Source organism: Sinocyclocheilus grahami, unplaced genomic scaffold (genome assembly GCF_001515645.1).
Source record: "Sinocyclocheilus grahami isolate Dianchi unplaced genomic scaffold, SAMN03320097.WGS_v1.1 scaffold86.1, whole genome shotgun sequence".
Classification (NCBI taxonomy): domain Eukaryota; kingdom Metazoa; phylum Chordata; class Actinopteri; order Cypriniformes; family Cyprinidae; genus Sinocyclocheilus; species Sinocyclocheilus grahami.
In genome coordinates this window covers 933,620-961,243 of record NW_015505265.1, presented here as the reverse complement: position 1 = coordinate 961,243, position 27,624 = coordinate 933,620, and the positions used below count along the sequence as shown (strand labels likewise).

Genomic DNA, 27,624 nt, shown 5'->3' with positions numbered 1-27,624 from the left:
GCTCATTAGCTTAGTCATGAGCAGCCCGTGTGTTTGGGGACAAAGACAACCGCTCGCCTGCTGGATATAAGGGCAGAGTCCGAGCCCGTGACTAACTAATAGTGGATTAACACTGGCCGTGTTTGTTTTGTGGCCTCTACTTAACACTGTCAACGCGGCTTTGTGAAAGAGCAGACGCTAGCTTAGCTCGCTAGCTGTGTGTGGGTTTAAAGGTCCGGTTCGGGTTTGGTACGGAGCTGTCGCTAAACTGGCGAGGTGACCAATGATGAATCGGTTCCGAAAGTGGCTTTATAAGCCAAAGGTAAGCTTGCCATTCGTTCACTTTTAAGAAATACTCACAATATAGCTTTATTATTAAGTATGTGTGTTTCAAAACCTAGCGAGCTGTCTAGTTAGACAGCATTCGAGACATCATATGAAGTGGGCAGCCTACCTACACAGCATTTCGGGCCGTCGTATAATACAAGCTCTCTAACAGCTATTTTGGCATCACATGATGCGAGCTGCCTACCTAGACAGCATTTTGAGCAATATGACCTGTCAACCTTAACAACAATTCTGGACATCATATGCCAACATTTCTGTCTAGGTAGTATCTTCACTACGTTTTGAAACAGCCCTTTAGTATTCATTCAGTTGAATTTGTCCCTTTATAATGAATGGGCTTGTTCACAGCTGTGTGGTATGCTGGCAGCTATTTAATTGTATTCTTTGTTAAAAGATGCAGTATGAAAACCTGTATTCATATATGTATATTGCCTCAGATATATTTCTGCACATTGGCTCTTGTCAGCGGTGTTTGGTTTTTGATGAGGTTTAATTGGCCTTCGTGGGGCCCAAAACTTTCCTGCTGTCAGCAATTTGTATTTTACTCGTCTAAAACCACTTTTCACTATAGCTAACATTGTGGTTAGTGATGAAAGATTCTTGCAAGCCACACTTTGGGCAACTGATGCAATTGTGTTTTGTGACTGTTTTGTTGTCAACTGATGTTTAATGCGTTAAAGACTTTCTGTGGGAAACTCTGCGAGTCACTTTTCAGTCCATTTTTGGTAATGTGTCTAACAGGATGTTAGAGCAGAAAAGTGTTTTGTTGGAATTAAACCCAAGGTATCCCTTGAGGTGTACACTCATTGTTGTCAAAGAAGCATTGGCCCAAGGGTGCAGTTCTACCTTGATGACTGTGACTCACTTGGATACATTCTTCACAAACATGCCTGTTGTTGTCGTCAGGAATTAACTGCAGTGTCAGGCGCTCACTAAAATGAACAGATTTAAAAAAAAAAAAAAATTTTGGTCTTTGATCAAATATTCAAGATGTTTGGTTGAGGCTTAGAAAAGTATGTCACTGTTAGTGCATTACTTGACATTGGTCCTCAATATCAGTGTTGCCTTAATTTTACAACTGTACCGTAACCATAAACCTTTATGCAGACATCATTTTCATCCCTTTGAAGTCTGTTAATGTACACAACCCAAATAATCGCCCAAAGCGAACCAGTATTGATAGTTTATTTTTTGTATAAGCCAAGTAGTTTCCTGTGCAACAGAAATATTTCGTTCCACGTGAGTTTTGTGGTGATATTGATCTCCAGTGGTTTGATTTCTACAATGTGGGAATCATAGGACTGACCCGTTCAAATCAGCTTATACTCGGCTCTAGTCCATGTCCCAGCCACGTGCCACGTCCAGGCAAAATCATGTGCAGATTATAAGCGGCCACAGTCCAGAAAACCGAGGCTTCTCAAACTGGAAACACTCCAAATACTATATCACAGTGTGCAGACAACACTTGACTATAGTTAGGCTTCATTTATTAGATAGTGTTGTTGTTTGCTAAGGCAGACTTGGCCCTTATTTTTCTTTATGGTTAGGGGATTGAACAAAACTTTGGTTTGCCTAGTGGAAAACAATATAAAAACAGATCCTAGACTTGCATTAAAAACAGACACCTGGGCTATATTTAAGAATCAAAATATCACAGAGACATGGACTCTTGACTAGCAACACATTAAAACACTCAGAACACTTTAGTAACCACATGGCAATGCACTGGTAATTACCCACAGCACCCTAGTATCATTTTGGAGATTTTGCACTGACATGTATTATAAATATAAATGGAACTATTCAAAAATTGAAAAATATTGGCAATCTAATCTCCAAAGCTGCATTTATTTGATCAAAAACACAGTGAAAACAGTAATATGGTATATAATAATTAATATAATTTTATCATTTATTTCTGCCATGGCAAAGCTGAATTTTCAGCAACAAAATTACTGTCTTCGGTGTCACATGATCAATCTGAAATCATTATAATATGCTGATTGGGTGCTCAAGAAGTCAGAAGTCAGAATATGTTATGTTGCTTAATATTTTTCTGGAAACCATGATAAATAAATAAAAAAAAATCTAGGTTGTTTGAATGGGAAGTTCAAAAGAATAGCATGTATTTGAAATAGATTTTTTTGTGACCTATGTAAAAGTCTAAAAATGCATTCTTTCTTAATAAAAGTAATTTCTTAAAAAAAAAAAGTCATGCTGTGACCCCACCCCAGCAGTAGTGTATGTCAGCTCTTGAAATACACCTTGTAACTTATACAGTGTCCCGTCTATGATTCAGTTCATGGAGGATGTTCCCTGTTGAGTGCCCAATGGAACAGAAGGGGTCCAAAGGTCTAAATCCTCATCAGTGCTCTTCAATCCAGTGCTGACAGCTATAGTTACAGTCATTTAGTATCTTACATGCTCTTCTGATATTTTCGCATACAGCACCAGGCATCCATCATACAGGACTCTCTCTGATACTTTCTTACTTTAGAACTAGTTTGTTTGATCATCTGGTTTTTGATTAGATCATTCAGACCATCTGTTTACTTCTTTTCTTTTTTTTCTCCATACAGAGGTCAGATCCACAGCTGTTGGCCCAGTTCTACTATGCAGATGAAGAGCTGAACCAAGTGGCCACTGAGCTGGACAGTCTGGACGGCAGGAAGGACCCTCAGAGGTGTACATTGCTGGTCAACCAGTTCCGCTCCTGCCAGGTTAACCAGTTCACTCTACTTGCTTATTTTACAGTACAGAGCTTAGTCTTGTTTGGTAATTTTTATCAGCAGGTGTTTGTTTTCCATTCTGGAATGTTGAAGAATGAGTTTGTTAGAATTTACTATTTGAATATATTTTAAAGGTGACCTATTATGCCCCTTTTTACAAGATGTAAAATAAGTCTCTGATGTCCCCAGAGTGTGCATGTGAAGTTTTAGCTCAAAATACCCCACAGATAATTTTTATAGCTTGTTAAAATTGCCACTTTTAGGGTATGAGCCAAAATGCGCTATTCTTTAAATGGAAATGAGCTGGTGTTCCCGGCCCCCTTTCAGAAGAGGGCGGCGCTTCAAGAGCTCATGCTCCGGCATACCGGCAACAACAAAGCCGGACAATCTTACTCACTGAAAATGTCAGAAACTCTCAGGCCCTGTCCCAAATGGAACACTTCATGTGCACTTGCGGTCTTACGGACTTACAGTGGCCGCCATGTGTGCATGTCCGTTAAGTCCACGAGACCGTAGGGTGTCCCATTCGTCATTTTAGCGTTCAGAAGGGTGCTTGTGAGCGCCCCCTTTGCAGCCGTTTTGCACCCTCGATCCGCACTTCTGCCAAGCCCGCAAGCCTGTGAGCTGGGCAGCCGACTTCTACCCAGCAGTCAAAGCGGCATTATGTCACTAAAGTGCGGACTCAGAGGAAAGTCGCTCTCATGTAAACTCCAAATACACCCCGCAAAACAAATCCAGGAAATCCCTATAATGGTAGCTGAATAAACAGTTTAAACGTATTAAATTGAACTGCTTTCATTGATTCAACGTGACTAATAAACACAGGACAGCGACAATATATGATTTATCTGAGTTCTTATTATAATTATTATTATAATTTTCATTGTAATAAAGTATATAATAATGCAATGCTAATCGACATAGCCTTTATCACTACTAAGAATACTATGAAATATTTTGCGTGCCTTATTCTTTGTAAGAAGCCACATCATCTCACAGAAGGATTTATTTCAAACACTCGACTGATGTTATGAAGTGAGTTTTGAGTAAAAACATGCTATTAAATGTGGTATTTTCACATGCTTTCAGGTGGAGCAGCATTTACTACACAGAGCCGTAGTTCACTGAGAAGCTACGCAAACAGCTGTCATTATCGCAGAATGATTTCTTCTATGTCATAATCATGCGATTTATATTGTCTGCGATTTTGTTTTTATTTTTTGGCATAGCTTGTCAGTGAACTACGGCTCTGTGTAGTAGTGCTGCTCCATCTGAAAGCACGTGATAGAGATTACTGACAAAATGCGCATGACAATCGCATTCGATTAATCGTTCAGCCCTACATATTCCTATTAACGATCATTCTGATTACACGTGAAGGCAGCATCAGTAAAAACAGGCAGAAACAATGGTAGCTTCTAGCAACATTAGCCTTACAGAGTGACAAAGCTTGTTTAGAAAAGCAATTTGGAAAAAATATGACGCGTGATACTTTGTCTGGAGCTGACGTTTGCTCCTGAAGCGTTGGTATTGATCCCTCAAACTTCGCAGTCCGGTGTAAAATGATTGGCACAAACATATAGGACTTTGCAGATTTTTCCAGGGCATTTCCTTCGAAAATGAAATTTAACCGCAGTGCCCTCAGTGGCTCAGATGCATCCCAAAACAAAACATTTGTAATGCCTCTTAGGTGCTGACAAGCAGCTACAGCAAGAAAACAGTAATGGCGGACTGTTGCTTCTCACTCAGGGCTGTGTGTCTATGCAAATAGGGCAGAGATCATCACAAATGGTAGGGATTTCTCCCTGCAATGACGTTAACGTAGGGAGAAATCTGGAATCGCGTGTTCAGAGAGACTGTTTATGATTTATTGGGATTATAAAAAATAGAGTGGGTGGATTTTTACAATTATAGGCTGGTTATTTTCACACACTTCAAACACCGTATAAAAGTGATTTTCGCATAATAGTTCCCCTTTAAAATATAATATAGCCTATTCCTGTGATGGTAATGCCAATAAAGCCATTATTCCAGTCTTTAGTCATGTAATCTTTCAGAAATTGTTTTAATATGCAGATTTGGTGCTCAAGAAATGTCTTATTTTCACGATTAAAAACAATTGTGCTGCTTAATATATTTTGTGGAAACTGTGAAACTTTTTTGGATTATTTAAAAAGAAAGTTCAAAAGAAGAGCATTTATTTGAAATGGAAATCTTTTATAAAAATGTTGAAGTCTTCATTGTCACTTTTGATCAATTTAATGCATTCTTTCCTCTTTAGTTTTTTAAGTTTTACAATTTTTTGTGAAAGCTTACTGACCCCAAACTTCTCAATGGCGGTAATTTTCCACAGTCATGAAAATTGTAAATCCTGGAATTATCAGCGAATGTTAAAATCACAAATTCTAGGCCTGGAAAAGTCATGGCAATTTGTTGAACGCAAATCATGGGAATTGGTATAGTGAGAGTAAATATATTTAAACCCTTAAACAAAGTAAATGTTCTAACCCTGCATGTCATGTTTCTTCACAATATTTGGACAGGACAATGTGTTAAACATCATAAATCAGATCATGGATGAATGCATACCCGAAGACCGAGCCAACAGAGACTTTTGTGTGAAGTTCCCAGAAGAGATCCGCCATGACAACCTCGCCGGGCAGCTGTGGTTTGGGGCAGAGGTAGTGCACACTAACTGCTTACCTCTAGAACAAGGCACCTTCCCTAGAGATCTTTCTTGTTAACTTTCAATAGAACAAGATGATAAAGAACTTGATCTGCTTTACTAAAAAACAGTATTGCATTACAATATTTTCCCAGCAGTGTATCATAGTCGTCACTTGTGGCACAGGGCGATTCCCATTAGAAGTAGTGATGATATTATTTTCACTCCTCTCTCCAGTGCCTGGCAGCAGGATCGATCATTATGAATCGTGAAATCGAGAGCATGGCCATGAGACCACTAGCTAAAGACCTCACCCGTAGCCTGGAGGAAATACGCAACATCACACGAGACCAAGCGCTACGAGATCTCAACAACTACACAGACCGCATGAAGGAGACGCTACGTCAGTTTGACAGCCTCTTCGCTGAGTTTGAGCTCAGGTACCTTAAAATGCTGTTTTGATTTCTGCATCCACTTATTTGACCTTGAGATGTTATAATTATGATGATGCCAATAGAGTGCCTTTATGCTTTTGGACAGTTCATAAATTATTACAAGATACATTTCATACACCAGCAGATTAGCTTTGTAAACCTGTCATTTTAGCAGCATTAATGTCACAAAATGTGATATTAATGTAATCATATCATGGATCTGTCTGTTGCCTCTTGTAGCTACGTGTCAGCCATGGTGCCTGTGAAGTCTCCTAAAGAGTATTACATCCAGCAGGAGGTGATTGTGCTCTTCTGTGAGACAGTTGAAAGGTGAATATTCAGATCTAGGATTGGGTATCGCCTGCTAACTCCCGATACGATACACATGGTGAAGCATTGCGTTATCAATTGGGAAGAAACATGAAAATAATTGTACTGTATTTATTTACGTTTATGTATCATACACACTGTTAATAAGCAAATGTCTTGTTTTCCCATCTCAAGGGCCCTAAAGCTTGAATATCTCACACAAGACATGATTGATGACTACGAACCAGCTCTCATGTTTACAATCCCTAGACTTGCCATTGTTTGGTAAATGATATGTTATTCTAATGATCTGTTTTTTCATGTCTTCCACTTCTAAATCCATCTCATAGTGTTAATTTTCATTGCACTGTATATGTCATACTCCTTTCTTACGTACATTTGGTAATGCTATCTTTTGTCATGTTTTGTCTTATTAGTGGCCTTGTTATCTACTCGGAAGGGCCTGTTAACCTCGACCGCAAACCAGAGGACATGTCTGAACTCTTCCGGCCTTTTCGTACTTTGCTGAGAAAAATAAGGTATGGTTAGTGTTCACAATAGTCATTCACTGACACCTCTGATTTGGTCATATTTGATTGTGTGATATTTGGAAGCAATGATGTATTGAAGGCTTACAACATGTCTACACCACACCAAAACAGCTCTGAACGGTCCATTTGTGCTGTTGTCGGAAGAAGCGCAGGCACGTGGAGTACGTCTGAAATAGAGTGTGCATCAATTAACTTTCAGTGTCTCATTGCACCACATCCAATCTAGACAGTGTCACTGATTATAATGTCTTTGAAAGCACAACACCTGTCAACACTGGACACAAGCAGCTCAACAAAATCAAATTCAAACAGTATACAAGAGTCTTTTTCAGGTTATCAAAAAAGTGTTTTGATGCCTGAATTTATTTGTACATCGTTGGATTATAGTTTTTCTTTAACACATACAATTGCCTTTTGTATTGCTTGTCAGCCATACCATGAATATAATTTTCTTTGATACCTTTATTTCTGTGAGAATTTAATGTCCATGTAGCTTAGCTTTGAAGGCGCTTCCTCGTGTGAAAAACTGTTGAATCTCACAGACGCGCTTTGCCTACAGTCTTTATGGAAGTTGGATAGAACCGACATCCATATTTTAAAGGGATAGTTCACCCAAAAATGAAAATTCTATCATTACTCACTCTCATGATGTTCCAAACCCATAAGAACTTCGTTCATCTTCGGAAAACAAATTAAGATATTTTTGATGAAATCTGAGAGCTTTCTGACCCTGCATAGACTGCAAGGGAACTACCACTATCAAGGCCCACAAAGCTAGTAAGGACATCATTAAAATAGTCCATGTGACATCAGTGGTTCAACCATTATTTTTTGAAGCTATGAGAATATTTTTGTGCGCAAAGAAAACTTCTCTTGTGAATGGGGGTGGACTGACCCGGAAAAGAAGAAATCATTGAATGAAGTCGTTATTTTTGTTTTCTTTGCACACAAAAAGTATTCTCGTATCTTCATAACATTACGTTTGAACCACTGATGTCTCATGGACTATTTTAGCAAAGTCCTTACTACCTTTCTGTGCCTTGACCGTGGTAGTACCCTTGCTGTCTATACAGGGTCAGAAAACTCTCGGATTTCATCAAAAATAATTTTCATTTGTGTTCCAAAGATTCCAAACGAAGGTCTTGCGTGTTTGGAACAACACAAAGGTCAGCAAAATATGACAGAATTTTTATTTTTGGGTGAACTATCCCTTTAATTGCTAAATTGCATCAGCACTGAGATTTAAAATTTAAACCCTATTAAATTTTTATGTAGCAACTGAAGAACATGGTAGATTTGTGAGTCATATAATTGTGTTCTTCCTGTCAGGGACCTGCTGCAAACTTTAACAAAAGAAGAGCTCATGAAACTGGAGCGCAGCCTCTGCGTCTCCCAGGATGGGGAATTCCCTGCAGGCTCCAGTATGCCGCCGACCAATGACCCAGCTGCTTCCACTGGTCCTGAGAGCCATCTGGAGACACTGGAACAGGACGACAGAGTTGAGGAGGCGGTAGATCTCACACTTAGTGTAGCCAAGGAAGAAGATTCTGTATGGAAGGAGGATGAGGAGAGGAAGGGGCAGCCCGAGACCTCCAGTGAGAGTGAAGAGGAGGATGCCACAGATGCAGACTTGGCTTGCTCTATGCAGTATGATGAAGAAGAGATAGAGCAACTTAATATGATGGTGCATCAAGTGGGGGACGAAATGTCTACTCTGCTTTCCCCTCCAAGTCAGAATCAGTCCCCAGCCCATCGGCCTCGGCCCTATAGGGGAAGTAGTCTTGAAGGTTCCAGTGCCGCATCCAGCACTCAGGCATCTCCGCGGAGAGTCCCGGGATCCTACCACGATGATGATAGAGTGTTCTTTATGGATGACCTGGAGTCTGGTGTAACTAGCGAGCTGTGCCGCGGACAGCTTCCTCTTCCTACCGTATGCCTCAGATCCCCTGAGCACAGTCGTCCCGCCCCGTTGACTGACTCCTCCTGTAACGGTTGGTTGACGGTCTGTCAATCAAGCAACGACACTAATCTGGGTTCCCAGCACCAATCAGAGTCCTTGGGGAACTCCGAAAGGTCGCCCATGGTGAACGGCTGGGAAGGGTCCCAGGAAGAGGATAGCGTACAGACTGCGGAAGAAATCGCCAATCGGACCGGTGGAATGAAGTTGTCCGCCACGGTTATTTTTAACCCTCGTTCTCCAAGCTTGACTGACTTGGCCGTCGTCGTACCTCAATTGACTGACGTTCCGGAACCCGGTGAGGGCGGGGCTTTAGTTGCCACTCAGTGCTTGCTTAACTCCTGCGTGTGCTGCACTGGCGGATGCGTAGACAACCATGAGGATGCCATGGAGCCTGCTGGACGAGGCATGGCACTGGGATTTGAAAAGCACAAGCTCACCATTACAAGCTCTCTATTCCAATCAGCAGTAGCTGCTGGCAGCCCAGGAAAGGGAAATGGACATTTACCACTCACTCTGCCCCCGTCTCAGGGCCACCTCACCCCTTCTGTACCACACTGTTCTGTGCAGAACCAAGCGAGAGAAGATGAGGGCAGTCAGGACTGTGCCCACTGTCCCTGCTGTGAGAAATGTGCCCCAGGGTTTCTTCTGACTCAGGAAAGAGGCTCGGGACAAGAAGAGGGAGGACCTAGTTGCACCCACCAGGAGACAGGATGCCGGACGCAACCTAACACTACGGTTAAAGGGAGATCGGAAAGTTTTGGAAAACAGCCAAAGGAGGATAATAGAAAGATCTCTAGGTTTGTTTACTTGAGTGTGAATTTCATTTTATGGATATGAATCAGGTTTTCTTGATTTTACTCTTTTGAAAATGTTTTGTTTGTTGCCTTTTTTGTATATGAGTTGATTTCATTATGATGGTTATTCATTTTGGTTCTTGTAATTCATTTTCATTTTGCTCCGCATGTTTTAAAAAACATTTTTTTGCAATGGTCCGCAGCAGTTCTCAGGAGTCCCCCCTCAGTTCTGTCCCCAACAGTGACATAGATGGTGTTTCTGTCACTACATGCAGTTTGTCAAGTTCATACACACCCAGGTAAACATGTATAACTTTTGGCTGATGGATTAAAGGGATAGTTCACCCAAAAATGAAAATTAGCCCATGATTTACTCACCCTCAAGGCATCCTAGGTGTATGACTTTCTTCTTTCAGACAAATCCAATCAGAGTTATAATAAAAAATGTCCTGGCTCTTCCAAGCTTTATAATGGCAGTGTATGGGTGTTATTGTTCAACAGTCCAAAAGAAGTCCAATAAAGTGCATCCATCCATAATAAAAAGTGCCTCACACTGCTCCGGCGGGTGAATAAAGGCTTCCTGTATTGAATCGATGCAATTTTGTAAGAATAATATCCACATTTAAAACGTTATAAACAGTTGTCTCTAGCGTCCGCCAACTGTCGTACACGCATTCATGAGAAAGTGCCTTTCCGGGGGATGACGTAGGATGTACGTGTAATTAGTGACGAACGCGGAAACGCAGAGGAGAGAGTCAAACAAAACACTGGTCATGAATGAGAAGTACAAAATGAGGATTTGTAAGGAAAAATGTTGGAGGATTTCGATGTAATCCAAGAGGAAACTTTGCTCCTGTAAACAAATGTTGGTTCTCACAAGACTAGCATATTTTCACTGGAGCTAACGCTACACCGACGTCCTGTCATCCGCCCAGAACGGCTTGCACGTATGACAGTTAGCGCAAGCTAGAGATTACTGTTTATAACGTTTTAAATATGGATATTTTCTTTAAAAAATCCATTGATTCGCTACAGGAGGCCTTTATTCACCCCCCAGAGCCGTGTGAGGCACTTTTTATTATGGATGGATGTGCTTTATTGAACTTCTTTTGGACTGTTGAACAATAACACCCATACACTGCCATTATTAAGCTTGGAAAAGCCAGGACATTTTTTATATATAATTCTGATTGTATTTGTCTGAAAGAAGAAAGTCATATACACCTAGGATGCCTTGAGGGTGAGTAAATCATGGGGTAATTTTCATTTTTGGGTGAACTAAACCTTTAAGGTAGAATATGTGAGCACTGTTACTATAGTGTGCTGCAGGGCTGGAAGTTAGCGTGACTCTGGTTACCTTGACAAAATAAACAACCAACAAATGTTTACAATTATTGTAGGTTTGTACATCCAAGATAAATTTTGCAACTGAATACAAGGCTTGTGAATTTTTAATCTTAAGTACAATTGGCAGAAGTAAAAAGCTAAAAGCTATAAACGGCAATAGACACTACAGTCACATGACTTCAGTGTCACCATGACTCGGGTTCTAACAACGTTATAAATTTTTATTTAAAATGTACAAGTCTGCCAGTTTAATAGTTTGCAAGAGCATAAGTATAACACAAGGTTGTAAAAGCGAACTAGTGAGTAGATGAGTTTACCTGTTGAAAGTGATGGAGTTTAATGTCTCCACTGCCTTTTTCCAGGCATGTAAAAGTTTAAAGTCATTAGTAAGGTATTAAATATATCTTTTATGCTATGGAAAAAAGTGTAAATTTGTTGAGTTTGTGTTAATACAGACATCTTAGGCATTTAACCAAGAAACCAATTGTCTTCTGCACAATGAAACGGGAAGTACAAAAATGCTAACTTATATCTAAGTTTTAGGACCCATACATACAGCACTCAATAGGTTATGTTTAGTGTTTGGTGCTAAGTCTTAGAAGTGTGTAATTTTGGTTTTCAAACAATGTTTTCTAAAAAACAAAAAAACAAAAAAAAACTCCCTCATCTGCCATTGGTAGTCCCGCCCAAAAGCCAGTGGTGCTGTTTTGGGCTGATTGAGCTGTTCAAACAAACACAGCAATGTTTTTTTAGCTCATATCACTGCCTTTCACAACAGACAGTAGAGTATGATGTTAGCATTTGACTCTCAAATGCTTGATCTGATTTAATGTATACTTTAAAAGCAGCATTTAAAGCTTTGGTTGAAGTTGGGGACTCTGGGGATGGGTTCTTTTGACTCTTTGACAACAGAAATAACAATGCTATAAACAACATCTCAGAGCATCTTGTTGCATATAGGAATGCCCTGGTTATGCGACTGCATTAAACTCATACGCATAATGCATAATTACATCTTAGCATCCATATAACACCACTTTTGCTGGGGGAAAAGTGTATAATTTTTTTAAGAAATGTTCTTTTAACATCAGTGTGAATATCCTAAAAGTCCTCAAATTTGCTCTGTGATTCCAGCAAGCTGTTGCACAAATCCCATAGTGTTCCTCAGCCATAGGGTCACACTTTCTGGATTAACTCAATTATGTGAAATTCTTTCTTTTTTGGAGAAGGTTGGCAGTTTTGAATCATGGAATTACTCCGTTACACTTTATTTATTTTTTAATTACTGTTGTTCATTTTATAAAGATCGAGCACAAGAAAATGATCATAGAATAGATTTGTTATTAGTTTTATTGTTAATACTAATTTATTAATTGAATTTTAACCTAATAATCTTCCCTTTCAGTCCTGTCAGTAGCCTGACAACCAGCTCGGACATGTCTGAGGATCTGGATCATCAGGAGATTCAAGTTGCTTTGCAAGCTGCCAAACTTGCTGCTCACAACAAAATTCGTTCACGTTTCCATAGCAGTAGTGACCTCATCCATCGCCTTTTTGTCTGCATATCAGGTGTGTTACCTAATGGCGTGTGAGATTTGTAGTCTGATGAAGGTTTTGCTTGGTAATCTTTTTCTACTGAATTACACAGTGTAAATGCACACCAGAACGCCATAAACCTAGTTTGCATTTCGTGACTCTTTTATAAGATCCAGTCCTATAATTCACATCCAGTTATATTGTTTAACACTTGACATTTTGTTATTGCCTACTAAGTGCACTGCCAATGCATAAAACATGGTAGGGTTGTCAAACGATTGATCTCGATTAATCGCATCCAAAATAAAATTTGTTTACATAATTTGTGTGTGTACTGTGTATATTTATGTATATATAAATACACACATGCACGTATATATTCAAGAAAGATGTTACATTTACATTTAAAATGTTTATATATAAAAAATTATATATATTTAATATTTTTATATATATATATATATATATATATATGTGTGTGTGTGTGTATTTATGTATACATAATAATAATATATATATATATATATATACACGCACACACACATGTGAGACCCTGGACCACAAAAACAGTCTTAAGTGTCAAGTTTTCAAAATTGAGATTTATACATCATATGAAAGCTGAATAAATAAGCTTTCCATTGATGTAGGGTTTGTTTGGGTAGAAAATCTGGAATCTGATGGTGCAAAAAAATCTAAATATTGAGAAAATCGCCTTCAAAGTTGTCCAAATGAAGTCCTTAGCAATGCATATTACTAATCAAAAATTTAGTTTTGATATATTTACGGTAGGAAATTTAGAAAATATCTTCATGGAACTTGATCTTTACTTAATATCCTAAGGATTTTTGGCATAAAAGAAAAATCTATAGTTTTGACGCATACAATGTATGTTTGGCTATTGCTACAAATATACCCCAGTGACTTAAGACTGGTTTTGTGGTCCAGGGTCACATATATATTATGTAATTGCAAACTTTTATTTTGGATGCAATTAATCGTTTGACAGCCCTACTACATGGACAGTAACGCCGATTATAAAAGGTACTAGTATCACTGTGAAGTGTAATCTACTAAGTGCAATGTAAACTTTAATGTATAACTAGCGCTGTAAAATAATATTTGCCATCTTTCAAATATCTGAAGGTGTGGCTGATCAGTTGCAAACAAACTATGCGAGTGACCTGCGAAGCATCTTAAAGACTCTGTTTGAGGTCATGGCTACAAAATCCGACCAAGGGGACAATGAACAGCCCAAGAAAGGTTAGTAGTCACACTTCTGAAATACAGATGCTGTAACCGCATGTTTTTATCTTTCGATGTCGGACGTCATCAGTTTAATGTGCTGTTTGATATGCACCTCAGGTCCATGTCTGGGCAGTGCTGTACTGGAAGACTGTTCTCTCTGTCAAGAGACCATCTCTTCATCAGAGCTCGCTGCCAAAGCCCGAGAGGGACAGTTTGAAGGTTATTTCAGTACACCACCTATATGCTCACAATATGAAGAGCCTTTTTATTTTGATATGCATGATACGTTTTGGAACATAGTCTGTTGACTTGGCTTTTTTTTTTTTTAACAAGAACGCACTTTGTGACTGTTAAAAACTGTGTGACTATGTAGAATGAAAGTGTGTAGGTTACCCATCTTTTATGAATCCTCAGCCATGGCCATATGGGATAAAGTATTCTTTGTATGCGCATTTCTCACCAGAAGTAGTTGGTCATCCGGGTACTTTTCGCCTACTGTTTTTTGAAGCTGTGAATTAGATCATACTGATTGTCACTTGATCTCTGAATGCTCTGTATTATAGGGAAGTAGGCATATTTGGATTCAGCCCTAGCAAGCTGCCTATCTAGACAATGTAAAGCGTCATAGTCTTGCTCTATACACATAACTTTTTTCAAAAAGTTTTAAGATGCACCATATAGCCAAAGTATGTGAACAGGTTTGTCTATTTCAGGACAAATCCTAATGAGAATGGACTACTTGCACTGAGCCTCGTGACGCACTTCTGTTTTGAAATAATACTGCCCGGTTATTTCCGGTTTTGTATATTTTCAATGTGCTGCAATCATCTAGTTGACTTAAATGCTTATTAATATGAGAGTCCACGGGTTGATTTCAAAATCCGTACATTTCAGAGACCGGAGAAGAGATATTGTGATGATTATTGTGAACAGAAATTTCCAAACTCGACAGAACTTTTAAGTTTTAATCTAACACAAGCCGATCTGAGAAAGCGGTGGCTGGTAAACATACGGGATTGTTTAACCACCAAGTGTCAGTGCTCTAAACTAGTAATCATGACGCTGCAGTGTGTGCGAGATCTGATGAATAAGATGAGAATGAACCTTTATTTATCTGCATCACTATGTCACTATTCTGTCATTTTTCATTCACAATCATTTCACTGTATTCAATGGCAAAATATGAATGGCCTATTCAAAGTAGTCGAACGTCAACGCGTTACTGTTTAAAATGAATTAAATGTTTAACAGTTAAATTTCTTTAAGGCAGTTACCGCACATTCATTCAGCCATTTTAACCACCGGAATAAAGAGCACCAATGCACGTGTTGCACAATGCACAAATTGACCATGGTTTTACTACAAATTAAGCAAAACCATAGTAACTACAAATTAACCTGAGTTTCGCTACACTATCCTTATATGTTATACCTCGCATCCTCCTATGTTGCCACTTGCCAGTAGACAGCAAAGCAGGGTACTAGGATTCAGAGCAATGCAAATATAAGAAGATAAAACAGACAGTGCTTACAACACCTGACAGACTTTTCTTTCTCTGTTCTTCTTTTAACATCAGACCCTCCTGAATGGGTACCAGATGAGGCCTGCAATTCCTGCATTGCATGTAAAGCGCCATTTACAGTCATCAGAAGGAAACATCACTGCAGGAGCTGTGGAAAGGTACAGCAGTCCATCTTCAAGCCCTTGTCAGAATAGAGTGCAGTCATTTCCAGGCGTAAAATCCCATTCATTTTAGTAGAGAAACCCATTTTTAACTTGGAATGCTTTCAAGACCGAGATATAGTGGGGCAAAAAAGTATTTAGTCAGCCACCAATTGTGCAAGTTCTCCCACTTAAAAAGATGAGAGAGGCCTGTAATTTTCATCATAGGTATACCTCAACTATGAGAGACAAAATGAGAAAAAAAAATCCAGAAAATCACATTGTAGGATTTTTAAAGAATGAATTGGTAAATTCCTCGGTAAAATAAGTATTTGGTCACCTACAAACAAGCAAGAGTTCTGGCTCTCACAGACCTGTAACTTCTTATTTAAGAGGCTCCTCTGTCCTCCACACTTAATATATAAACATATTTTTCTAAATACATGCAAGTGTTTGTATTTATATATACATAATAAATATACACAGTACACACATATATTATGTAAACAAAAACTTTTATTTTGGATGCGATTAATCGCTAAAGGCAAAGCAACAAAATGAACGAAGAATAAATAAACATAGACAACTCAAAAGACTGGGGAGCTTAATCTACCACTTCCTCAGAATTGAAACCTTCCTAACTACCGGAAACAACAACAACAACACTCAGCAACCTGTAACAAAAGAAAAATAAAACACCAACACAAACAAGAAGAAGTTTCCTACAGTAGGCCACCATGAAATGCCATCAGCAGCTCTTAAATAGACAGAGGTTTCAGGTATTAAAGTAATCGGTCTACACCCCCATCCAATTAGTGAAGAAAACAGAGCAGGGGCTCATAACATGATTCCAATCCTAATGAGATGATGTTTTACTGCAGATCTTCTGTTCCCGCTGCTCATCACACTCAGCTCCGTTGCCTAGATACGGTCAGATGAAACCAGTGAGAGTTTGCACTCACTGCTACATGTTCCACGTAACGCCTTTCTACAGCGACAGGACTGGTATCTGACCACACACACACATAAGCACACTACCATGAGTCTTACTGAGGTTTGAGACTTCAATGAGAACACGCACATGCACCATTTTCATCATCATCCAAAAAACTGTAAATAATGCAATCACTTCAAAGTGAAAGAAACGGCCTTGACCAGGGAACAGTGAGAAAGACTGAAATGGACGGTTTGGAAGGACTCAAGCACATAAAGGAAGTACCCCATCGCTATGGGAGCCAAAGTATTTATTTAGGGCTTTGCTTTCGAATAATGAGCTTACTTACAAATTTGCTTTAATCGAGCATGGAACATGTGGGCTATTCTGTAAAACAGCAAAAATAGCTTGTTAACAGGATTTTGTGTGGCCCCGGAAGTTCTATGGGCTCAGATTTCCAGAGTGAATGTAAACTGTGAGCACATTATTAATATTAGAATAACAAAACTGTGACATCATATATGAAGACAATAATACTAACACCAACTGCAACCATCAGCGACACCTTTGTGGCACAATATAGCACAGATGTTTTTTTCCCCAAATGTTTATAATGCTGCTTTCTGTAAAACAGAGAAGTGATGTTTGGGGATTAGATGAAAGGCCAAAAATAGATGTGTGTGTATATATATATGTATATATATATATATATATATATATATATATGCTGACAGTTTGAAATGAATTTAATGTATCTTCCAAAAGAGGAGATTCTCTCATTTCCTCATGCAAATGATTGTGCAACATTTGGATGTTCTTTTCTTTATTTTTGTCTGTAACTTATACTGAACTGTAAAGTAATTGCCTTTTACAGCAGCTTAGGAGCCTTCTGATTTCCCTCTGGTACAAAAGAGCCCCTACCTCATCCCTGTTTACCCCTCTCACACGGTTCCGTCCCGTTACATTATGCCTACACTACAGTCTCAGTCAGCCCTGACTGTCTGCTACACTAAGAGGCAGATGCCTTTCTTTGTCTTTGCACACTTTTGTTTTTATATATATATATATATATAGTGACCAACCACTACATTCTGTCTGTAAATGTAGAAAGTTTATTGATATTTGAATCTCATGAAACCTGTCAAGAATATGACATCTGGGTCATATTTTGCTGCAAAATAAGAAATTCAAAAAAAAATCTGTTCATAAAGAAAATTAAGCCAATTTTTAGGATCATTATAGAATATTAATTTTGCATTAATATTAGTATAAGTGAGCACACTCTCAAAAATAAATATTCATATTTTATTTTAAATTGTGAAGTATTTGGACTTTACAGTGTAGTTGTGCTGAATTTAATTTATGCTCCTTTAATTTTGAAAAATTTTTTTTTTTTTTTTTTTTAAATCCGCCTGAAATAAGCTTCATTTTCTTTATGCAAATATTTATTTTTATGTCCTATTGAATTTGTGGTAAAATATGACTAGCTTTTGACACTTGCCAATTTCAGAATGAAAGATGATGTTCTGTTGGTTTCAGATGTCAATATAATCAGAAAAAAGTTGACTTTAGTTGACTGCAAAACATCTGCTTCTGTAACATCGTCACCTTCCATAAATCAAACAGGCAAGATTTGTAATTGCTATCGATTTAAGCAAGAGCCGCGTAAATGCACTAGGTTTTGCAGTCAAGATGGTCTGAAATTGAGCACGTGATATTGTGCTGCAAAACAGTTTTGACCAAAAATCTTCATCTGAAATGGAATGATATTACAAACACTACTGGCTGGCATAAAATGCACTTTGTATAGCAAATAGAGGAGCATTTGAAATGAGCTACAGCTGGCAAGCATAGGCACATTTGATGATTTATCACGTGTAATGAACCTTGCACCTGATTTCAGATGTTAACTACAGACAAAATAGTTTCTGAGATCTTACATAAGTGTTATTAAACATTCTCTGTAGATACTGTTTTCCAACTCTAAAAATCTGATTGACACTGAAATAGTCATTTATGTTCATGTCATAAATTTATTTTGCGTTATTAATCAGTTCAGAACGCATTCCTTTTTGCCAAAGTTGTTGTTGTAAATCCTTGGCGCCACATATAACAGGTTTCTAGTAAGATAAAGGTCTAATACGTTTGCATGCATCTTGTGAATCTTTGAGTGTGACCGGTTCTAGCAATATTGTAAGATATACACACACACACACACACGCTTGAGGCAGTTTGATTCTGCTGGTTGATGGTTAATACTTTACCTCTTTCGGTCTCATTACCTTTGACCAAGTGTTAAATCTATCTCATCATTCCTGTTCTCAAATCTTGGCTCTCATCACACTGCTGCATTTACAGGACATTCACAACAATCTCTTCAGATATACAGCTTTAAAACACACTGCAATTCTGCAAAGCAAACTGAGATTTTTGTGTTCCAGGATATTTGCATTCTACATATTCAGCACAGCACACTCTGATGAATGGCAGGTACAGCTGCATTTTGTTAAAAAGGTAATTTGAAGTAGTCAAATAAAAAGTACCTCTTAATAGGGCTGGGTATCGAGTTCGATACTTTTTAGGCACAGACCGAATTGCCTCGATACCATTGAGTATCGAAAAATGTCTCGTCGTTCGGTACCAAATTTCAATACCTAAGGGGTTAATCTCATCAGCGTCAGTGCGCCAATAAGCCTGCAGCACTAGCCGGTGTGTTCGACTTGAGGCGTAGCGCAGATCGATCAGTGTTTGACATCCGCGAGAGCGATTCGAAAGCGCACGGAGCAGTCTGCTCTCTTTAGCTCTCGTGGTACTGTAATACACCGATCGGTCTGCACAGTCAGTCCACGTCAAGTCGAACACACCTACTAGTTTACACCGGTTACACTCAGAGATGTGGCACACACGTTAGGCTGTAGTGTGAATGCGTCCCAGCCCCCTTAGATGCAAGGCTAAATTTACACTGGTGCGTTTGTTTTAAAATGAAAACGATCCTCGTCGTACTGGTGTTTCCACTGCGTTTCAAGCCGGCTTTCCACTATCTCCGACAAGCGACAGACAGGTCATTCATTTCCAATGGAGAGTTCCGATCATATGCAGATGTCCGTTCATACTAACGTTACACGACCGAAAGCGCGTGTTATGTGACCATTCATGCACACTGTAGCATCATGCTACATGAGACAATAAATAAGATTTATATTCCGCTTTTACTCAAAACTCACTTTAAACCACCATCGAGTTTTTGTTATAACTTCCGATTGCCGTCTAATGTGTGTTTTGGCCATGTAATGTAGCTGAAATTAAATGTTATTACCTCTGCGTCAGAGCAGCGATCATGGAAGAGAGAACACGAGCAGACAGCGCTGGAAGCTGCTAATGCTCATCAGTAAATCAGTGGAAAATAAATAGAAATCATGATTCTTTCGTTCGTTTTAAAACGAACACGCACTAGTGTAAATGTAGCCTAACAGATGTGTAAACTGAAGACTATTTGAGCTTTATTAAAACTATTTTGCACTGATTTATTGTGTTGGTTACATTTTGAATTTTTGAACGATACCCAGCCCTACCTCTTGATTGCTTTGCCTTTGCTCATCTGTAGTCAGCTGACCTGCTAGAGGTCTACACCTGACACTGACACACTATGCCACTAGAAATACTGCAGATATAGCTTTAGGATTACTGCTGGGTAGATATGATATAGTGTTGTATACAGATTTTCATTGTTATTTTAGCGGTACGATCAAGTAGACATTTACCGAACGGATCAATTCTGTCATTCTTGTGGTTGCTTCCTGTTTTGATATCATGACTGTTCCTCAGGAATGATTGATTGATTGTACATCGACATGATACTGAGGGACTGATTGTATTTTGGTTTGAAGTGAGACAGTGTAGGACTGGGAATCAGCCAAATGTCCAACGCTTCCTCGGACGGCAGACTCAACTTCCAGCCTGTTGTACTGATAAGCTGTTTCTGATTTGTGCCCTCTTATGATACTCATTCTTTTCTTTTTTTTTTTGCCTTGTTTTTTTTGTATTAATTGAAAATGAGTCCTTAAAGTTATACAGATGTTTTATTTTACAGAGTACAAAAATAATGAAATTATATATGTACAAAATTTCTTTTTTCTGTATAAAGAGAATCACAATGAGAGAATTGACTCTATTTATTCAAAGCTTGTTCTTATTTTGTAATGGCCGGTTCAGTCGAATAAGATGTAAAGAAGAACTTTTCGAAGTATTTATGTCATGCAATGAAAGTAATAAATGACGTTTTCTTTACATAACTGGAGCTCTCTGCAATTTGTTTTCTTGTATCTTAGTTTTCTGAGTACAAATGGTGTCACAAGATGCATTGCCTTATTTTGCAATACAGAGTACACATTGAGATCACATGCCCAATTTTTGTTGGACTAAATGCTGAAATCATTATTGAGCTTTCATTAATAGTGCTAGGAAGGTTACTTTGGAAATGCAATAGGTTATAGATTACAATTTACCCTATTTAAGGAGGGTAAAATAGAATGATTTTAATTAATTATTGCTAATTATGAAATAATTAACAAACATTAATAGCTATGATACTGTTACTGAAATAAAATCTTTGCATAGCTATGACCGGAAACACTGGCATCTAACAATGTCTTTAAAAAAACAGTCAATCTTAAAAAAGTAAAGCATATACATAAACCCAAATAGGAAATAAAACAGTGATCAAATCAGCATGTGTCCTAAACTCCTGAAACACTGGTGTCTCATATTTTAGAGCAGTCAATGAAATTTGGGAAAGACAGCAATCAAATCTGTATGTGTGTATGAAAATATTCAGATGTAACCCCCCTTTGTAATTGTTAACATTTTCAAAAGTAACTGTAATTTAATTACACACTTTCTCAGAAACTGTAACAGATTACAGTTACATTTATTTTGTTACTCCGTTCGGTTTACTCCCTAACACTGTTAATACACTATAACCAGAACTAATAAAGAGGCAGGATATATTTTTGTTGAATAAATTGGTGCATTTACCAGGACATGTAATTTTGCTCATTTAATATTAGCCAACAATATCAGTACAGAGGAAAATTCAGGCAGTTCTTAGTAGCTGTAAAGAAAGTCATTTGTTTGCCACCAAGAGGAACATCCTGACACTTTAATGAAGATGCAGAACCCGCTGCCTAATGAGAAAAAGCTGGATTCAGTAGGATTTTTACCTTTCAAAACAAAAAGGACAAAGCTAACTCAACCAAGAAATGACATGAAATAATCAACATCCTTCAATGATCCAGAGTCCTTTTGAAAATCTAAGGAGTTTCCATATCTGTGCAACCAAAATTCTAACTTTAATTTTATTATTATTTTTTTAATGTCGTATTTTTTGCTTTAATTTATATATTTCAAAATTATTTGAGTTACATATAAACCTCTGAGGGTATAAACACTTTTACGTTCAAAAGTTTGGGGTCCGTAAGATGTTTTAAATTCAGCAAGGAAGGATCAAATTGATGAAAAATCATTTATAAGAGACAATTTATAGATACAAATAATAATTTATAGATACAAAAGTATCTGTTTTTTTTAATTCATCCAAAAAATCCTGACCTTTCCACAAATGTTTAATCACAAGAATAAATTACATTTTTAAATAGAAAACAGTTATTTTAAATTGCAATCATACATCAGAATAAGTCTGTTTTACTGTATTTGAGATCAAATAAATGCAGTGCTGATGAGCATAAGAGATCTTTCTGACCACGTCTGTATAGTAGTATTCATAGCTTGTTCATATTCCTTTTTGAGCCTCATAAAAAATGCAATGCACACATCTCAGTAGGTCTTTGGAGTCATTATATGAGGTGCTCTTGTGCATTAGTGCTGATCATGAAGGGCTTTTCCTCTCTTCTAGGTGCCTCTTAACACCCGCAGTTGTCAAGGGGACCTTTCTGAGTTGTGCATCAATTTGCCTGAGATCCCCAGAGTCCAAAAAACATTTCCTCCATTTGCAGATGATGTAAACACACACACTGCAGCACTATGTGCTCCCACACTCATAGATGCCACACACTCCATCATCGAGTACCGGAAGCAGCAGATGATGGAGATGCTGGAGGTGAGGATGACGACCATGCACATCTAAACCAGTGTGTGCTCATTTGATTGCTCTTTGAGTTCTGCTTTGCTCCAGGGGATGTGTCTGCCCAGTGTGTGTGTGTGTGTGTGTGTATGAGAAGGTCATACAGAGCAAGGCTCTCCTGAGCATCAGTCTCTCAGCTGTTGATCATGAATAAACCACTAATGAAAGAGATGCACACTTTTGGGGAGCAGGAGACCTGTAAACAGTCGAGTCCCAGCAAGAAACCTACACCGGTGAGTCTGTAGCCAAATTCCTTGTAATACAGCGACATATAGTAGCTACCGGTCGTGACTGAAAGCATTGAAGCTTGTGTTGAGCTCACCAGAGGTATCTGCGTTTGAGAACGGCTCTAAAAATCCCCGCGCCTCCTGCAGCGAGACACTGAACAGACGCGATGGCGCTGCAGTGATGCCGCTGAGGAATAACCCTGTATTCAACAGTGGATCAGCAAACAGAAATACAAGGCAGCTTACAGAAGAGGACAATGGTCCGTGATAAAACCGCAGCGCAGAATTTCTTATGAGCGAGTGTACGTTTTTAGAAAAAGCGATATGAAGACGCGCTCATGACCAGCTGCTTTTATAGGCTACGTGCTTCGGTTAACTTAATAACAACGCAGATTGCGCAGCGATTTACGAAAAGTATATTTTTGTTATTTTTAAACACGTTTTGCTATCTATCTATCTATCTATCTATCTATCTATCTATCTATCTATCTATCTATCTATCTATCTATCTATCTATCTATCTATCTATCTATCTCTGTCTAACAGTTTAATATCTATCTATCTATCTATCTATCTATCTCTGTCTAACCGTTTAATATCTATCTATCTATCTATCTATCTATCTATCTATCTATCTATCTATCTATCTATCTATCTATCTCTGTCTAACCGTTTAATATCTATCTATCTATCTATCTATCTATCTATCTATCTATCTATCTATCTATCTATGTCTAACAGTCTAACCGTTTTCTATCTATCTATCATCTATCTATCTATCTATCTATCTATCTCTGTCTAACAGTTTAATATCTATCTATCTATCTATCTATCTATCTATCTATCTATCTATCTATCTATCTATCTATCTATCTATCTATCTATCTATCTATCTATCTCTGTCTAACAGTTTAATATCTATCTATCTATCTATCATCTATCTATCTATCTATTTGTTGCAAAATATTAAATATATTTGAAATAACACTCAAATAGAAACCAAAAATGTATGGCCTATACCTTCAGTATGTAATATTATGTTTATTCAGCCAAAGCCTCAGAATGCCATCACCATCGCCGTGTCCTCCCGTGCTCTCTTCAATATGGACCGAGAGCAGGACATTTATGAGCAGCAGGGAATGGAGGATTACCTGAAATATCAGATCCAACATGAGATCGAGCCATTCGCACCCGGACCTGCTTTCCCCTTCATTAAGGTCAAACCTGTTCTATTGTATTTACACACATCAGTGATTAGCAATGATATCATTAATACGAATTAAAAAAAAAAAGTTTACAATTATCTCAACTTAAGGGAAGAAAATATTCATGTCTGTCATCCAGTTATCCAAGCTACAGAGCTATGGATATAGATGTAAATGTTATTTTTCTGTGCTGTGTAGGCAGTGGAGGCAGTGAACACTCGACTCAGGGAGCTTTATCCAGACAGTGAAGAGCTCTTTGATGTGGTTCTGATGACCAGCAATCATGCTCATGTGGGACTTCGGCTCATAAATTCAATTAACCATTACCGTAAGTCAAAAGATGTTTGACCACACTGGGACGCTGAGTTGCTTTGAAAATTGTAATATACAATTGTAATATACAGTTTTCTAGTAATATATCAGTATTTATCATCTAATAAGTTTTAATGCAGATTTCTTTTTTTCTGGTAAAAATTTGTGTGAAGATACAGAATACCTGACAAATTCATTAATACAATACAGTAAGGGTTTATACCCAAAAATGACTGAACCCAGTAGAATTACACCCCATTGTGCCACTCTGATTGATAACATATTTACTAATGATATTGAAAATAATACTGTGAGTGGACTATTAATAAATGACATTAGTGATCATCTACCGGTTTTTACAGTTTATGACAATAACTATAAGAGAAAATAGCTAGATGTAAAACAAGGTTACAGGCGAGTGAGTTAGTATGCACATTTACTCACACAGTCTCATTGTACTATAATGTGATTTTATGTATTTATTTATTTAAAGATTGGGGAGTTGTATACAAAGAAAATGATGTTGACAGTGCATATAACAATATTAACAATAAAAATAATTATATCATTATATGAAAAAAACTGTCCAATCATACAATATTATAGAGAACAAAAATACATAGATCGACCATGGATCACAAAGGGATTACAAAATGCCTGTAAAACGAAGAATACACTCTATAGAGAATTTATAAAACAAAGAATTAGAGAGGTATATAATAAACATAAAAAATATAAAAATAATTTAGCCAGTAGGTTTGCCACAGGTTTGTAGAAAGGAGTATTATATTAAAATATTCGTATTAATAAAAACAACATTAAAGGAATATGGGGTAGGCTATATTAAATAGTATTATTAAAAAAAGTTCTGGACAACAAAGCTATCCTTAGTATTATATTGATAACAATACTATAAAGGATAATGTGGTTAATAGCTTTAATCATTTTTGTGTGAGTGTTGGACCAAAATTGGCAAAAGAAATTCAAGACCCAATGTCATCGGAAGATTGGAATGATTTATTTGAAATTTAATTGAAAGGAATCCCAACTCATTTTCATTTCATCGTAAATTAGTGTAAATATAAAACTGTTATGAAGTTCTGAAAAAGGTCATTGAGGGGATATCAAAATCAATAACACATATTTGTAATCTATCATTTCAAACCGGTAAATTTCCAAAAAAAATGAAAATAGCCAAAGTGGTTCTGCTGTACAAAACTGGGGATAGACATAATTTTTCAAACTACAGGCCTATTTCTCTACTTCCACAATTTTCCAAAATTGTAGAAATTTTTTTTACTATAAATTTTTAGACGGATATAAATTACTCTCTGCCAGTCAATATGGATTCAGATCAAATAGTTCAACATCATTGGCATCAGCTGATTCGGTTGAAGAAATTACAAAAGCTATAGATCATACGCAGTTTGCAGTTGGAGTTTTCATAGATCTTAAAAAAGCTTTTGACATAATTGATCATAATATATTAATTAATAAACTGGAATGTATGGGATTAGGGGGTAATACTGGACTGGGTGAAAAGTTATTTAGAGACAGAAAACAGTTTGTGAAGTTGGGGGAATATTCATCTTTGTGCTTGAGCATTGCTTGTGGCATCCCCCTGGGGTCAGTACTGGGTCCAAAGTTATTTCTGCTTTATATAAATGATATCACCAAAGGTAAAATTAGATGATATAAATATTTTTTGTTCTGGTGGGAACTTGAAGGAGCTATTGGAGACCATCACTTCAGAAAGAGATAAATTATCATTAGTTAATAAAACAAAATTTGTTATTTGGGAATTATAAAACAAGTACACAAGTCCAGATACAGATAGATGGTGTGGGTGTAGAAATAATTCACTAATTGAGCTCATTGTAGTTATTAAAATATATTATAAGATACTATCTTGTGTTGGTTTTTTTTATTTCCAGAGCTATTTATAGAGCGCTTTTGTATGACTGGAGGCAACAGTCTTATTGGGTATCTGAAAGCCTACCACGCCAACCTTTATCTGTCAGCTGATTCAATGAAAGTTAGAGAAGCCATCGAAGAAGGTGAGTGGAGTGGTTTGGGGAATTAATTAACTTTTAACGGTAGAATCATAAATATACTAATTTTGATTCAATATGAAATTCTTTCTTATTAGGAATTGCAGCAGCAACAGTATTCTCACCTGGAAAAATCACAGAGGTGCCGGAGACTCAGCTGCGAGTGGCCTTCGATGGAGATGCTGTTCTCTTTTCAGATGAGTCAGAGAGAATCTACAAAGCCCACGGACTGGACAAGTTCTTTGAGCACGAGAAAGCCCATGAAAATAAACCTCTTGATCATGTATGTTCAATTTAAATTTAATAGCATGCAATAATATAGTGTTTAAACTCCATTGATGATGTGAATGATTGCTGTAAAACATCTACTGACACTTTCACAAGAAAACGGGGGTATTATACTTCTGACATCAGTGAATTATTACCTTACCATTTTTCATAGGGACCACTTAAGGGGTTCTTGGAAGCTCTAGGGAAGCTGCAACAGAAATTCTATGCTAAAGGTCAGCGCCTGGACTGTCCCATCCGCACCTATTTGGTTACAGCTCGCAGTGCAGCCAGTTCAGGCACCCGGGCCCTGTTTAAACTCCATTGATGATGTGAATGATTGCTGTAAAACATCTACTGACACTTTTTCACAAGAAAACGGGGGTATTATACTTCTGACATCAGTGAATTATTACCTTACCATTTTTCATAAGGACCACTTAAGGGGTTCTTGGAAGCTCTAGGGAAGCTGCAACAGAAATTCTATGCTAAAGGTCAGCGCCTGGACTGTCCCATCCGCACCTATTTGGTTACAGCTCGCAGTGCAGCCAGTTCAGGCACCCGGGCCCTCAAGACGTTACGTTCCTGGGGTCTAGAGACAGATGAGGCCCTGTTCCTAGCAGGAGCCCCTAAAGGCCCCATGCTGGAAAAGATCAGACCTCACATCTTCTTCGATGATCAAATGTTCCACGTGGAGGGAGCAGCAGAACTTGGGACTGTGGCGGCTCATGTTCCCTATGGAATTGCCCAGACGGTTCAATCAAAGACAGCGAGGGATGTAAAAAAAGACATGCCAGCCAAGCAGCTAGAGTGAATACTGCTCTCTTCATCCTGGGTGTGAGGAGTTCAAATAAGGTTTTAAAGGGATGTTTCACACCAAAATGAAAAATCTCTCATCATTTACTCCTAGATTTACACATCTAGCCTGTG

The 27,624-nt window shown here is 37.9% G+C and overlaps 2 protein-coding genes across 4 annotated transcripts; both read left to right on the top strand.

The window, feature by feature from the left end:
* Nucleotides 1-22,782, top strand: LOC107586827 (lateral signaling target protein 2 homolog). Of its 3 annotated transcripts, none has more exons than XM_016274365.1 (15): nt 1-301; nt 2,907-3,047; nt 5,600-5,737; nt 5,959-6,161; nt 6,396-6,485; nt 6,660-6,749; nt 6,902-7,003; nt 8,345-9,772; nt 9,973-10,068; nt 12,522-12,685; nt 13,796-13,912; nt 14,015-14,116; nt 15,474-15,577; nt 16,441-16,503; nt 22,405-22,782. In XM_016274365.1, exons 1-15 carry the CDS (start codon nt 263-265, stop codon nt 22,633-22,635), a joined length of 3,108 nt encoding a protein of 1,035 aa, XP_016129851.1. In that variant the 5' UTR covers nt 1-262; the 3' UTR covers nt 22,636-22,782. The 3 variants fall into 3 exon arrangements, with proteins under 3 accessions (XP_016129851.1, XP_016129852.1, XP_016129853.1); XM_016274366.1 differs by lacking the exon at nt 22,405-22,782 and adding an exon at nt 18,935-19,077 and having other exon boundaries at nt 16,441-16,564; XM_016274367.1 differs by lacking the exon at nt 22,405-22,782 and having other exon boundaries at nt 16,441-17,171.
* Nucleotides 22,687-27,624, top strand: nt5c1ab (5'-nucleotidase, cytosolic IAb). Its single transcript, XM_016274424.1, has 8 exons — nt 22,687-22,690; nt 22,756-22,865; nt 23,909-24,076; nt 24,263-24,392; nt 26,311-26,433; nt 26,526-26,710; nt 26,870-26,930; nt 27,189-27,624. The coding sequence occupies exons 1-8, from the start codon at nt 22,687-22,689 to the stop codon at nt 27,506-27,508; spliced, it is 1,101 nt and encodes a 366-aa protein (XP_016129910.1). The 3' UTR covers nt 27,509-27,624.

Coding starts and splice junctions, on each gene's coding strand:
- LOC107586827 (XM_016274365.1), top strand. CDS start 263: ATGATGAATCGGTTCCGAAAGTGGCTTTATAAGCCAAAG. Junction 7,004..8,344: donor ACTTTGCTGAGAAAAATAAG/GTATGGTTAGTG, acceptor TCTTCCTGTCAG/GGACCTGCTGCAAACTTTAA. Junction 9,773..9,972: donor GATAATAGAAAGATCTCTAG/GTTTGTTTACTT, acceptor AATGGTCCGCAG/CAGTTCTCAGGAGTCCCCCC.
- nt5c1ab (XM_016274424.1), top strand. Junction 24,393..26,310: donor AAATTCAATTAACCATTACC/GTAAGTCAAAAG, acceptor TTTTATTTCCAG/AGCTATTTATAGAGCGCTTT. Junction 26,931..27,188: donor ACAGAAATTCTATGCTAAAG/GTCAGCGCCTGG, acceptor TCTATGCTAAAG/GTCAGCGCCTGGACTGTCCC.